The sequence below is a fragment of the Medicago truncatula genome, chromosome 2 (assembly GCF_003473485.1).
Source record: "Medicago truncatula cultivar Jemalong A17 chromosome 2, MtrunA17r5.0-ANR, whole genome shotgun sequence".
NCBI classification, from domain to species: domain Eukaryota; kingdom Viridiplantae; phylum Streptophyta; class Magnoliopsida; order Fabales; family Fabaceae; genus Medicago; species Medicago truncatula.
In genome coordinates, this window is record NC_053043.1 from 18,997,276 (window position 1) to 19,012,037 (window position 14,762).

A 14,762-nucleotide genomic window follows, 5' to 3' on the forward strand; every position below is an offset into this window, starting at 1 on the left:
TAATTAGTAACTCTAGTATGTTTTGATTTTTAATATATACGGTACAATGTGTATTTTTGGAAATATAACTTTCTTCTGGCCTATGAAAATAAAGATAAAAAATATTAACATTATTAGGTAAGTGGGTTTTTTGGGTTTGAGTCTGGTTTTACCCGAGACCCATTTACTTTTATGGATTTTTCATTTTTAAAAACCATACCCACCCAATTACCCAACCCAACCCATTTTTTTGGGTTTTTTAGGTGGATTTGATCGGGTTTTTTGGATTGACCCAACCCATGAACACCCCTATATTTATATATGCCAGGGTTTAAATTTGACTCTGAACTTCTACTTATTTATCTTAAAAAGTAATTTATAGCTGTTACTTGACAAAAAATAATAATCAAAACTTTTCTTTTTTGAGTAAACCATAATTAAATTTTTAAAAACTTCACTTTTTAGAATTACATTTATATTCTATTTCAACATAGAAAAATGGTAACAACAATATTCAACCGAATGAGTCTAAAGATAAACTAAAATTAGTTGGCTCAAGAAAAGAAGAACTAAGCAGTTAAACGACATTTCGAGAAGTGCAAGTGTTAGAAATATCATAAAAAGTGAGAGCTTAAAGCTCTTTATAAAAGGAATCTCAGTAACATGTAAATCAAAGGAGTCTAAAGATAAACATAAATTAGTTGGCCGATATATTTCCTTCACCGTCATGTATGGTTGATTTGAACCTGCCAATTCATTCTTTTTTTAGAGGAATTATCATACAAAAGATATGCGGTGTATTTAAGTAAAGATAGAGTGTGAAAAGAAATTCAGAAGCCCAACATAACACAGCCGATGGAGTTATTTTCATCTTTGACTTTTCATTTGTTTATAGTTGAAATTCATTTGAATGGTAGCTACTAGCAAATTATTTTATGAAAACAACAATGGATGAAGTAGTGGAAATAGATACCTTAGAGAAGAATTTATTGGAAGAAAATGAAGGAAACGAAGAAGAAGTGTTATATGCAGCATCTTTTCAAGAAATGGAGAAGAATTTCATTAAGTACCAAACAGTACAATGGATACTTTACTCACTGTTATTGATATTAGCTTGGGGAATTGGGTTACTAATGTTGCTTTATGTACCAGTTAGAAGGTTTATACTTAGAAAAGATATTCGTTCTAGAAGTCTTTACCTTACTTCAAATGCTATTGTTTATAAGGTAATATTTTCTTTACTTTCCTACTATCTGTTTCAATTTATATTTTTTAGTTTTTTACTGTTGGGAATACTATTGGTATGAATTTGAGGATCTGTTAGTATAAGTTATACGAATTTTTGTTGTTGGAATTGGAAACTTGTTGTGATTATGATTAAATACATTAATATGTATAATAGGATTTGTTTTGTCTTCTGGGCGGTCTATTGAAGAGGATCGGTTTTGTCATCCAGAAAGGATTAGCGGTGCAGCTTGTTGCCCGTTTGTCTTCCATTTCTTGATAAATTGTATATAAAAAAATTAAGCTCATAAAAAAAATATATGTATAATAAACTATGAATTTGTTATTGGAGCTGGGAGTTTGAACTTTTGGTTGAATGAGTTGAGAAGTTAAAAGATACTAATATACTAACATTTGGTGTTCGTGATAGAACCAACCGCTATATTATTACTGAAAATTGGGAAAAATCTCCTTTGATTACAAACAATGGCAGCATTTCGAGGGTCTGCCTACCAAGTGGCATTAAAACTTTTACGGGAGTTTTGTTGCTCATGTGATTCTATCTGGTTAGAGTGATTAGTCTTTGTATTTGCGCGCAAAATACCTGGTCCATACCCAAAAAGTAACCGCCTTTTATGATACGTCGTTCACTTTAGACATGATTTTGGGTGGTTTTAGCGTTGTACTGATTTTGACAACTTATGAATGTATTATATTTGCATGTATGGATCTCTTGACATGTAATAAGGTTGTGTTTTATCTAGCTTAGGTCACAAGGCCTGTACCATTTCCTTGTTTGGGAGTGCTGCATAAAGAGAAGCATGTTTTATTGCATTCTGTGGCTGATGTCGTGGTTGAACAAGGTGCACTATTTGCTGTTTTATTGCTAGTTTCATGCTATAAGATTTGGTAGATTTTATGCCTTACTTTTAGTCTCCCAGCCTCGTGTAATTATTTTTATGGCAATGTGATTTTAATTCCTAGTATATGATCAATTATATCTGTTCATACACTACGTTTGGGGATTTAATTTCTAGCATTGTTTAAACTGCGACTGTGGTTGCGGTTACGTTGTGAACATTTATATTGCTGCAAGAGGTAGGAAAATGAAATCCTTGCGGTCTAAATTGTGGTTTCAATGGCATCGCGGAAAAATCAATATCCTTTCCATTGTGGCTGCAATCGGGGTTGCAAACCCCAATTTAAGACCATGATTTGTAGTATCTTATTAATTGTACCTGTTCATAGGGTACTTGCACAGTTGAACCGGTTTTGTGGTTTAATTTCTAGTATCTGATTATTAACAATCTGCTCATAGGGTACTTGCAATCCCTTTTCGGTGTATATTCTCTTAGAATTGAAAATGTTGGAGTTAGAAGGCCACCCAGTGACAATGTTAAAATCTTGGGAATTGCAAATCCTAATGCTTTTTCAAGAAGGTATTTAATTGTGCCTGATCAAATTGTGATTTTCTTTCTGTATTTCTTCTTTCACTTTTGAATTCATGATATATGTTTTTTTTTTTGAGGGAATTGATGATATATGTTAAACTTCTTTTTTCTTTTCCTGGTTTCTTTTTAGGCTGTTATGATGCAACTATCAAACATGAGAAATGAGATTGTTTCAAGACAGGTGTCTACATTAGAAGACGGTTCGCATTTGATGGTAAATCATTCGCCAATCCGAGAAGTATTCAATTTTCGCTCTATATTTTGGTCTCTTTTGCTTCTAAGTGGCCGATAATTAAAGTCGTTTACATATCCCCAGAAACCTCAAGTTAAGGGTGTTATTTTTAACAGCTATTGTTCATGTTGGTTACTTATAATCTTTATCTTCTCACTTACATTATTTTCTGTCATTGTAGATGTCTCCATCCAAGTCATTGAGATACGATTCTACTCATTCTGAGGATCTGCTACTCTTGCAGAAGCTGGAGGAAGTTGGAAGCTCTGTCAAGGTAGAAAATAAATGCTGCATATCGGTTACATTTTATTCACTGTTATTACTTTGTTTTCTGTAGAGAACATTGAAAACATCTTTTTATAGTTTTCTCTACTATTTGATATACAATTTTAAAAATAGAAAAGAAAAGTTAATTAAAAATGAAAACAAGATATAAAAGCCCAAAACGTTTTATGAAACTAAACAACCAGCAAAGATTCTGAAGACAGAATTGAATAAAAAGAACGACGTTCTAGGAGTAAAGGAAAAAGGGCTAGTTCTATATTTCTGTAATTGGATATATTCATTTGGCTAAGCATCACGCTTTGATGTTTATTGCAGAGAATACAGACTTTATTTGAAGCGCAACAATCTCCAACAACGGAAACTATAGATTGAGGTTAGTGAATTTGACATAAAAAAGAAAATTCTTGTGACCTCATTTTTCTGCAGTGTTTTTAAGTCCATTTTTTTTAATCAAGTTGTAGTTTGCTTATTTATTACTACCTCCGACCTTAAATATAGGTCCTTGTTGACTAAAGAATAGACATGAAGTTGTTAGTAGCAGTGTTATAGTATACATTGGAAATAAAAACTCAACAATTAGCTGTGACTGACCACCACTCAAAAACAAACAAAATTAGCTGTGATTGACCAGTGAGAGAGTGAAAAATGACTGAAGGAGTGAGACGGGGAGAAAGGAAAAGCTTAAATGTTGTTTCAAATCTTTTGATGTTTTTTAATTGCAAAAAATTTAAAATACTTCAAGCAAAAAGCATTTACCTTCAACTTTTGAGGGACTTTTAAAAACACTTGAAGTCATTATGAGGTGCCATGCTAATAGCAGTCCTGACATCTGCAATGGTCCCTACACTAAACTGCTCCGCTAGTGCATGTCATATAGCTGCCAAGGGCCGCTTCGCTACACTGTTATTGCACGCTATTGACAACACTAGTTATTAGTATTAATTTATCTTTTCTATCATAATAGTTACTGGTTATGAAAAAAAGGTTAAAATAATCAGAAATAATTTGGTAAAGAAATAATTTATGTCGTTGGAAATTTGAATGTGGTTCTTTAAAAAGGGACAGCAAATTTTTGTAAGAGGGTCGTATATGTAGAGATAGAGGTAGTATTTATTTGCGTTTACTCATGAATGAAACAATTTGTTAACACCATTTTATAATGGTTTCACTCTTGCATTTTTCATGCTCTTGGCATTTGATATTCTCTGGGATCCATGAGGCTTGTTTACTTGTGTATAAGAGAATATCAAAGCGACTCATGTAGCTAAAAGAAACCTGATAACTTAGATGTGAGATTAATTTTCATGCTAAAAGAAGATTTTTATTTTTTTCCTGATCATAGTGTGCTCCTGTTGCCTGTATTTTTTTTATAAGTATTATAATCTGTGTTTTTCAACACATGATGCAGAGAGTGGTGGAATATGGTCATTACAGCCATTATATCTATGTTAGATGAACTCTGAGGATCCAACAGATATTAGTGCTACTATTACTTTATTGGCAGCAGCCCTGGAATGCAAGTTGATAACCTCATGCAATAAACCTAGCTATTCATTGTTAGTTTGTAACATAGCGTTCAAGTACACCTTACATTTTTTATTGTTTTAAGAAAAAAATTGATTTTATGGATGCAGTATTGAGGCATTTGTTGGGGGATACAAGTGTAATCATCATCCCTAAAAAAATATAGGTGTAAATCATTGTTGTTTTCTGGAGGTCCTTAGCCATCATATAATCATGTAGTACGATTTGGTGACTTGTCTTGAGACCAATTTGGTATTGTCTAGTCGGATTTTATCGATTTAGGTTCTGTGTCTAAAAAACTAAATTTGTCTAATGTTAGGGTTTCGATGGGAGACGCACAACCCAGCCTCACCTGTCCTTGGTACACCCCAAGCACAAAGAATGGTATGCATAGATGTTAGCAGCCTATGAGGTTTATGAAGAAATTGATTCTTTGAAGTTTGAATTGTTACTTTTTCAAATCCATTTCGGCCAATAACCTTCAATTGCATACAAAGAAAAAACATTACCTCTTGTTCCCCTTTTCCTTATGTCCTTTTTATAATTTTGCCAAGAATGACAAAAGGGTCACACACAATTCTAGTAAAAATTCCACCTCAGCACAATTACAATACATGTATGTTCATCAGAATTTTCCCAATCTAATCCTAGCTATTGCCACTTAATAATTAAGCAAATCTAATTTCAACCCTAATGAAGGGCATGTTAAAGTATATGTTTATCTATTACATTAAGAACAAACTTTGTCAACTATGAAGTTAGGGATACAAAAACTTGAATTCTAGACCAAGGTTCTAAATTAAACTCTACGGACCACAAAGTCGAGATTTGAAGACATGTACGAACTACAATTGCAGCATTATCAGCCAAACTTGTCTACAATCTTTTAATCTCGAGGATTGTGAGATAACCACAACGGCGACTGCAATTTTAAAACTTCAGTCATGACAACTAAATTAGCTTTATTTTGAAGGTGGCTGGGTAAACTGTTGCAGCTGATGAACAACGTGTGACATTCTAGGGCGCATAGAAGGGACATGCTGCGTGCATGAATAGACAAGGTCAACCACCTTCTGGATAGTACTAGTCTCTGGTATGATACTAGTAGATGAAGAAGATATATAAGGATCCAAGAGTTCAGGGTAGCGATGAGCTTGAACAAGAGGTGTAGCCCATTCAAATATACTCTGCCAACCCACAGAATCAACTGCTTGTGCTGGTCTACGTCCACTAACTATTTCAAGTAGTAGGACACCAAAACTATAAACGTCACTCTTTGTTGTAAGCTCGTTTCTGTACACAAACTCTGGAGCAAGATATCCATAAGTTCCCCCTGCCATCACAGTCCTCTCATGCATCGCTTCATATGGCACAAATTTGGACAAGCCAACACCCATAAGGTGCGCTCCAAACTCCTCGTCCAGCAGCACATTACTAGCTCGAATATCTCGATGAACAACTTGTGGCTTAACTTTGTCATGCAGAAACCTGTTGAAATGGGAGAAAAAATAAATAAATTGTGATTAATATATCCACCGAGTTTAAAATGCTATGGACTATATAATCATTTTTTCTTGTTAGTAAATTAGACTCGTAAAGGTTGACCAAAAAAAAAAAAAACCAGACTCGTAAAGATTTCAATAAATTATAAGAAATACTTTTGTTTGAAGGGATGAAAACTATAATCCATAACTAAGTGAAACCCAACAAACATATGTGGTGCCCTGGAAATGGGTATCAAGTTTCTTCATGATAATCTTGAAAACATACAAGGCAGTGCTAGATTTGTATAAGAGATGTGCTATCAACATATTTATTACATAATACGGTGCTAGATTTCATAAGAATGCTTCTATTAATGGAGTGAAAACATGTATAATTATGAGAGAATATTTCTAAATGGACATGTAGAAAGGGCCAAGTCTATGGCACACAAGTGGAACGAGTCTTGCATCATGCACAAGCTTGTTTCCACCATTAAATCAGAAAGTCTTAGCATTGGATCAAATGTGATATGATGCGATTTATCAATCCAATGGAAAAAAACAAACTTGCTCATGGTGCAAGACTTATTTACTCGTGCACATTAGACAAAGCCTGTAGAAAGTTATCAAAGAATAAGTATATTTTGAACTTACGCTATTCCTTGAGCAAGCGTCGTTGCAATTTTCATCCTCATAGCCCAATCTAAGCTGCGACCTCCCCTTGGTATGTGATGTAGCCATTTATCCAAGGGCCCATTAGCTACAAACTCATAAACAATGTAGCGGTCACCATGGTCATAGCAGCATCCCATCACAACCACCAGATTTGGATGTCGAAGCCTTGCAACCCTACCAATTTCAGAATAGAACTCCTTTTTCCTCTTAAAGCTTGCCCTTTTTAATCTCTTAACAGCAACTTTTGAGCCATCTGGTTGGACCCCACTGTACGTACCACCAGTCTTGGCATCTCCAACAAGACGGTTTCCTTCACTGAAATTTTTCGTGATTGACCTGAGTTCCTCTTTTGTAAAGATTTTCCATGATGGAAGTGTAGCGGCAGGATCAGTTAGTTTTCTAGATCGTCTTCTCTTCTTGCCCTGTTTATATACAAGAAGCCAGACAACTACTGCTAATGTTGTCAAGAGTATCAATCCACTTACCACTGCAAGGATGATAAGGTATTCCCTATGGCAGTGCATATGATTACATTTTGTATCTGAAAAAATGGCACACCCAAGAATAAAAATGAAAAAGACAAACCTTTTGGAAGAATGAATTAAATAAATAATTGATAAATATACATACTGAATTTATAATGAATGTAAAATGAGAATCCGCGGGTAATATAAACAAGAGCATACCTAAGTCAAGTATACATAGAGAGGCATGAGGATTATCACATCTCTCGCTTAAGAGAGATTTTGAATTATTAGACATTACTGCACATAAATACTCTGTAATGTTCCTAAGACAGGATTGTCCAGTTCCAGTACAATTAAGTGGAACATTAGCCAAAGGAAATAAGGACTTATTCCATTGTGAATCATCAGACCATGTCCACTGAAAACCCGATATAGTGTTGTTGAGTCTTCTTCCACCAATCCAGCAACTATTTATGGATTCACCACATAGACTTTGAGCAAAATGTAACTCCTGAAGTGATGCCAATGATGCTAAATGCCCACCATATTTATTACAACATGTCTCTGAGTCATTCCATGATTGAGGCCTCCCAACATGGAGAAAGCACTTGGTCTTATTAGGGTCCATAACCCAACCATTTGGGCATGGTGCTGCACAAGAAGTGGAAAAAATGTATATATATAATATATGGATACTAAAACATGAATATGCAGATAAAGATAATCAAAATGTGATAGAAACTTCTAAACAGAATAGAGACACAGGGTTTATTTGCCCGTATAGTTTTATTTATAACAAAGGAAAAGATACACAAAAGATTCGAATCCCCTCCACCAGAGCATTCTCCAGTTTACACTAACTTAAACAAATGAATTCCTACCTACAAAAGGAGGGGTTTGATCCTATTTATAATAAGATCAGATTGCAACAGAAATATCAAAACACACACTAACCTTCAACCAAAGTTTTGCAACTCGAGAGTTTACCTCAACTCGTTTTACCTAGGTAAACTCGACTCGTAAACTCGAATCGTAAACTCGTACGAGTTTACTTAAAATTGAAATTTTATACAATTTATTATATGCATACATATGTAAACTAATATAATACTGTAAAAAGATCAATAGTGAAAAATATAGACTTACTTATAAATGCAAAGTATACCAAACCACCATAAAAAAGTGGTATGCTTAACTTAGTATCAAAATAGAAAAATTAACACACAAAAACATAGGTTTCATAAGTCTCTAAAGTCTACCCATCCCAAAAAGAAAGTTTCACAAGTTTCTAAACTTGAGAATAAAACTATCCAAAAAACAAACTAGGTAATTTCTTCGAAAGGTCAATCTTCTAAAGTTCCATAACATCATTCTCATCTATATCTTCATCTTCGGAAACCTAATGTTTCATTCGCTCCCCTGTTCTTGAAAACTTAAAGAAAATGATATGAAATGTTTCACTTCAGTAAGCTGAAACCGTGTTGTAATGCTAGTAAGCTTAAACGTGTTGTAAAGCTAGAAAGTAAATATGTTTCATTTGGGCTTGAAAAAAATGGGCCAAAAACAATGGGCCATTTTTGAAGAAAAAAAAATACTGGAGTAAACTCGCAAAAACGGTAAACTCGCCCGATTTCACACGAGTTTACTGAGTGTTAACTCGGTCAAACTCGTCAAACTTTCCGATTTTACTAGAAATCGAGTTTACCTCCGAGTTAACACGTTTTTAGCACCTAAACACGTAAACTCGGTAAACTCGCCGAGTTGACACGCGATTTGTGGAACATTGCCTTCAACTAACTAACAAACAACCAGTTACACAACTAGAAGTTAAGTAACCATTTTCCCCTTTTTTCTATAATAAAATTGAAGTATTTTATCCTTGGGATCAGAATTATTGTGGAACCTAACAAAATGTGACTTCAAGCACCTTAAGATAAAGTGCATTATAATTAAGATAGAATACATGTAACTATAGAAATATTAAAAAACAAAGAAGCATTTGTATTATGAGGTTGTTAGACACTTCATTTGGATGTGAGCATGAGCATACATCTGGTCTGAAAAGTGGAAACAAATTCATCAGAAGAACGAGCCTGGCGGCAGAAATAATTAGATGAGTCTCTAGTGATTTGTTTATTATTTGGCTTCCTAATTTTATTTGGTTGGTCACTGCGTAGTCAACTGCGGATAGCAGAGCATAATGCAGCGGCAGTCCCCCCAACACGTTTTGGCAATATAGCGGGCAGCAAATGACCGCTGCGTTGAAGTATAGAGAAACAATTCTAGAAATTTATGCCATAGAAGGGACATACCTCAAAAATAGAAGAATAAAAAAAAGATAGAGAAATGCTAAGGACACACTCTCAAACACACTCTTTTAACACTCTCCAATGACATGAGGCCACATCACCTCCATTTTTTATTCTTTTACCTGTTAACCTGTTCTACAGGTTGAGAAATAACAACGCTTTTTATTTTATTTTTTCTTTAACTTAGACTCTGACTTCATCTTCTCCGAGACTCCCTTGCTCTCTACAGAGGAAAAATCTACAATTCTTACAAAGGTGGATCTGCCATGGGTATTCTGTTCATGATTTTTATAAGCATCGGATTCATACAAACAATTTTTTTACTTTGGATCGAAAACCTGATACGAGGGAGAGAGATTGTGGTTTGTATTGAACCTATAAACAAAGGTACCCAAATCTGGCCTGTTTAATGGGAACCCTGTTATGAAGTTTAATTAGAAAGATTCAGGCTTTGATGTTTGAATTGAAGAAAGATTGTGGGGATTGAAATTTGATGAAAAAAGATTGTGGAAATTGAAGTTTGAAACATGAATTTTATCCAAAGTGAAAAAATTGTTTGTATGGATCATGTTTTCTATGGTGATGTTTTTAGGTTCCATTGTTTAATCCTGAACTTGAAGAGTCTGTTCTGGATGGGAGGTTGAAGCGCAGGAAGATGAAAATCTTTAATTACTATTTATTAGTTAAATCCAAATAATAATAAATATAATGAAGGATGGTGGAAACCGGTTGCAAGTCATGGTGTTAAAAAACTGGATGACATGGCAAATTGTGAGTGGAGTGTGTTAGAGGGTGTGACCCTAGCATTCCTCAAAAAGATATAGTCATAACTAATAATCAAAGTTCATTGTTGCCGATATTAAAAATTAATAGTAGTATAAAGCAGTTAAATTTTAGCCTCCAATGCTGAAAATAACTCATCTAAGCATTTAAAATAAATAACAATTATTCCCTAAATGGAATCACTAATCTCCAAGCTCTTCTTCATTATCATGTTCACTCACTTCACTACTAGACCGCATTTGTTCCCCATCCTCCTCCTCTTCTGCCTATATGTTTGTGTCTATAGTAGTAGCTTGGTTCCTCGTTCTTTTTTGCTGCCAAGAACCAGGAGGGGAGACAAAGCCGTTCAGGGTTTAGGAAGTGAAATGAAGCCATTTCGGAGGAGAAGAAATGAGAAGACAGGTGAGCCCTATTTCGTTGTCAATCAAAAGTTTAGGGGTCTGTGAAATGACCAAAACTCCAGAAAAAAAGAGGAAACTGTTGAAATTTGGGGCCTATCTCATTCTTACAAAACAGGCTTGTAAGGTGAAGAGTGCCTCCTCTTTATAAACTCTTTTCAAGAGTCTTATCTATCCGATGTGGGACTAAATCCACCCCCTCAAAGCCAACACAATGAAGGTGTTGGAGGCTGCAATGAAGGCTAACCAAAGATCGCAATTTAGGCGACTAGGGGCGGACCACAATTAAGGCGGAATCCAACAAAAACAGATATAAGTTTAAAACATTTTCAGATTTTTACATGAGTTTCACTGTATAGGCCACTGTTACCACTATCTGGCTGTCCGTGGAGGTGCTACAGAGGCTACCCAAAACCACATGAAATGCCGTTTTGCATAGTGCCTAGAGTCTGCTATGCCACTACATCCGCTATTGATTACATAGGGTAGTCAATAAAAGATTACTTATAAATCTTGTTACTTATTCAGTTAGTAACTACTAATTTCATGTGGGACAAGATTGTATGTGGCCAAGTATATACCAGCTAACAACTATACAAGTTTCCTCCAGTATAATCTCAGATATAGATTAGTTTTCATCTTCCATCACATTTCTATGAATACTATCCCTCCATTTCAAAAGATCAATCAACTATTATTTAAGGTAATTGCATATAGACTAAGAGAGCTTTTAATTACAATTTTTTTTTTTTGTTGCTTTCGCACCGGTTTCCGACCCACCAAAGGTGGGCGACTAATCTGGCTCGTGCGTAGAGACACGCGCACTGGTCAAGCGTTGTTCCCCGTGGGAATCGAACCCGGTATTCCCCGAGTACGTCCTTGGAAGGAGCTCCTTGCCACTGGAGCCCAAGCAACTTGGTTGCTTTTAATTACATTTTATTAAAGCACTCAAAACAGTATCACCAAATAACATTTATTAGAAATACTCCCTAATTGCAGCATCAGTTGTATTTATCCTCAATGTAACCAGTACCCACAATTGCAATTAAAACATTGTTTCAAAATGTCTGTCACATTAGAAAATCATTAAAGCACTATATTTATTCCACCCAAGTCCATCCCTCACCTCTTGGTACCTCCATAAGTAGAATAAGAAAAAATATGTGCAAATAGTCATTTTCGTCCCTGAATGTGTAATGATTAGCCACGATAGTCTTTCAATGTACCGAAATTCTAAAATAGTACTGATTGTGTGCTGTGTTGGTCAAAATAGTCCCTGATTCTAAAATAATCCCTCAATGCTGACAGTAACTATTTTCTTATACGGACTGATACGAAAGTAAGTATATCGAGGGACTGATATGACAGTGTTAACAGAGCATTTTAACATTAAAGACCATTTTGATTAACATAGTGCACAATCAGAAACTATTTTAGAATTTCGATACATTGAATGACTATTGTGACTACTCGTTACACACATTCAAGGACGAAAAAGACCATTTGCCCAAATAATATTAATAGAGATAAAGGATTATTAGCATCAATTGTAGTTAAACTCTAACACCGACATTTTGGATTGAAGACATGTCTGAGTGTCCAACACACACAGTGACACCGACACTTGTAATTACACACAATCACTTCTATTTTCTCAAATTGACCAGATTTGAAGTTATGAGTAAGAAATAATACATACCTTTAGTATCTCTATTGAATGAACCATCAAAGTAACCACAAGTCTCATTAAGTGTCTACAACCAAAAACAAAAAATAAAAACAATTATTTAATTAAATTTCCAAACAAACATGTCCTAAGAAAAAGAATATAGAAAAGTGACTCACCGCATTGGAAGTGATTCCAGGAACAGCGAACAAAGGTAAGAGAAGGAGAAAGAATTGCAAAAGCATGGGATTGATTTCCATAGCGAAAAGCTTAAAATATCGCGTGACGAGAAGGTGCGAGAAAAAAGAGACAGTGAGAATTTAATTGCTTCTTCATTTCTCAACTTATACGGTGGTGTGTTGCTGCAACTGAATTTATTGTTCAAATTGTACAACTCTAATATTGTCAACAAAAAAAAAAAAAGGAAAATTGTACAAGTCTTCCAACTATAGTCAACATGTGGAAATGTAATACTAACTCTCTTCCCATTTTATTGTCACATTTTGACTTTTTACACAAACGTCACTAATATATTAAATTATTTTTTATACAATAACTTATGTTTTGTCCATAATATCCTTAATTATTTAATATCATATTTTATATATTTCTCTCTCTGCAATAAATTACTAAGGGTTTTATAACATTTAATGTTACATTGAACTTTGAAAGTGACAGTTAATTAGAAACAAAAATTTTCTATAAAAGTGACGGTTATAAACGGAGGGAGTAAAAAAAAAGTGCAAATTTCAACCATTTGTGTTGTCTCTTGCTAGTTGTTAACAAGTGCCCTTAAGACATTAGTTAATTTTTTACAAGTTGACTTAACTACTTTTTATCATTTTCCAACACAAAATTTCTATTTTTTTTCCCTTATTCAATGATCCAATGACACTCTTTAACATTTCCCTTCTAATAGTAAAAATTAGGCTAAAGTGCACTTTTCCCCCCTTAACTTTCAAAAACGTGCAATTTTGGCCCCTTAAGTACAAAAACTACAATTTTGGTTCCCTAAGAATTAGCCCCTTTACATCTTTGGTCCTTTTGGCCAATTTTAACTTAGTCAAAGCTGAGTGGCATGCCACGCGTGTACTAACTAATTAAAAAAAAAGAAAAAAAAATCCACTTGTGTATTTATTGCTAAAATAAAAAAAAAATTAGGCTTAATTACTCTTTTGGTCCCTTAACTTATTTTTTTGTTTCGTTTTGGTCCCTTAACTATTAAAAGTTTTGTTTTGGTCCCTTAACTTACTTTTTGGTTTCGTTTTGGTCCCTTAACTTACTTTTTGGTTTCGTTTTGGTCCCTTAACTTATTTTTTGGTTTCGTTTTGGTCCCTTAACTCTTCCTCCGTCAACCACTTTGGTCCTTTATGTTAGGATGAATGTATTAGAGTTAAGGACCAAAACGAAATCAAAAAATAAGTTAAGTGACCAAAACGAAACCAAAAAATAAGTTAAGGGACCAAAACGAAACTTTTAATAGTTAAGGGATCAAAACAAAACCAAAAAATAAGTTAAGGGACCAAAACGAAACTTTTAATAATTAAGGGATCAAAACGAAACCAAAAAATAAGTTAAGGGACCAAAAGAGTAATTAAGCCTTAAAAAAATTAAGAAAAAGGAAAAAGAAATTGGAAGGAGCACGTGAAAAATTCCAATTGACATCGCATAACATAACAACAAAGCACAAAAATTTCAATTGATTTTTTTTCCCTTCTGCATCATCATTTTGTTGAAGTAGAAACAAGATCATCCTTATCTCCTCTTTTTCTCTCTTCTTATTTCTCCTCTCTCGCCCATACAGATTTGATTCAAAATATGGATTGAAGAAATTTTATGCGTGAACCTTCATCAAGAACTGAATCTTCATCAAACTCCATCATTTCGAATCTGAATTAGATCCGAATCTGGATATGCCATAGCTCTCTCGGACCCAGCGCTCCAAGAATCCTTGTATGCAGTAGCGATTTTCGGAATCCTCCTTTGAGATTTTCGGATTTTATTACTTTGTCAACAACAATATTTTGATTCTTACAGGGGCCGAGTGGCGTTGGGGCGTTTTTGACAGTTTCTTTGGAAGGACCTCTATGCTGCTAGTTTAAACTGTTGGGGCGTTTCTGATTTTTGCAGCAGCTGTGTTGCGCTTGTTTTGAGTAGCAGCTGTTGTCAGGGAGTTTTTTTCCCTGTCATATAGCGCCTGTATTTTGGTGTTTTAGTTTGGAATAGATTGCCTTGTCTAATTTCTTGTCTTTTGCACTACAATTTGATTCTTGTTTTTATAATAT

The 14,762-nt window shown here is 34.5% G+C and overlaps 2 protein-coding genes across 4 annotated transcripts; one reads left to right on the forward strand and one right to left on the reverse strand.

The window, feature by feature from the left end:
* Positions 1–729: 729 nt before the first annotated feature.
* On the forward strand, positions 730–4,976 carry LOC25486541 (uncharacterized). Of its 3 annotated transcripts, none has more exons than XR_005644103.1 (7): positions 730–1,205; positions 1,973–2,066; positions 2,522–2,642; positions 2,785–2,979; positions 3,068–3,160; positions 3,487–3,544; positions 4,580–4,976. XR_005644103.1 is itself a non-coding variant. In XM_024776545.2 (7 exons), the coding sequence occupies exons 1-6, from the start codon at positions 915–917 to the stop codon at positions 3,541–3,543; spliced, it is 750 nt and encodes a 249-aa protein (XP_024632313.1). In that variant the 5' UTR covers positions 734–914; the 3' UTR covers position 3,544; positions 4,580–4,976. The 3 variants fall into 3 exon arrangements, 1 of the variants encoding a protein (XP_024632313.1); XM_024776545.2 differs by having other exon boundaries at positions 734–1,205; positions 2,522–2,652; positions 2,785–2,868; XR_005644102.1 differs by having other exon boundaries at positions 739–1,205; positions 1,968–2,066; positions 2,785–2,868.
* Positions 4,977–5,262: 286 nt separating this feature from the next.
* Positions 5,263–12,870, reverse strand: LOC25486542 (C-type lectin receptor-like tyrosine-protein kinase At1g52310). The gene is made up of 5 exons (XM_013608132.3): positions 12,657–12,870; positions 12,511–12,565; positions 7,541–7,972; positions 6,834–7,395; positions 5,263–6,183 (listed from the first exon to the last, which is right to left on the reverse strand). Exons 1-5 carry the CDS (start codon positions 12,735–12,737, stop codon positions 5,658–5,660), a joined length of 1,656 nt encoding a protein of 551 aa, XP_013463586.2. The 5' UTR covers positions 12,738–12,870; the 3' UTR covers positions 5,263–5,657.
* Positions 12,871–14,762: the final 1,892 nt, after the last annotated feature.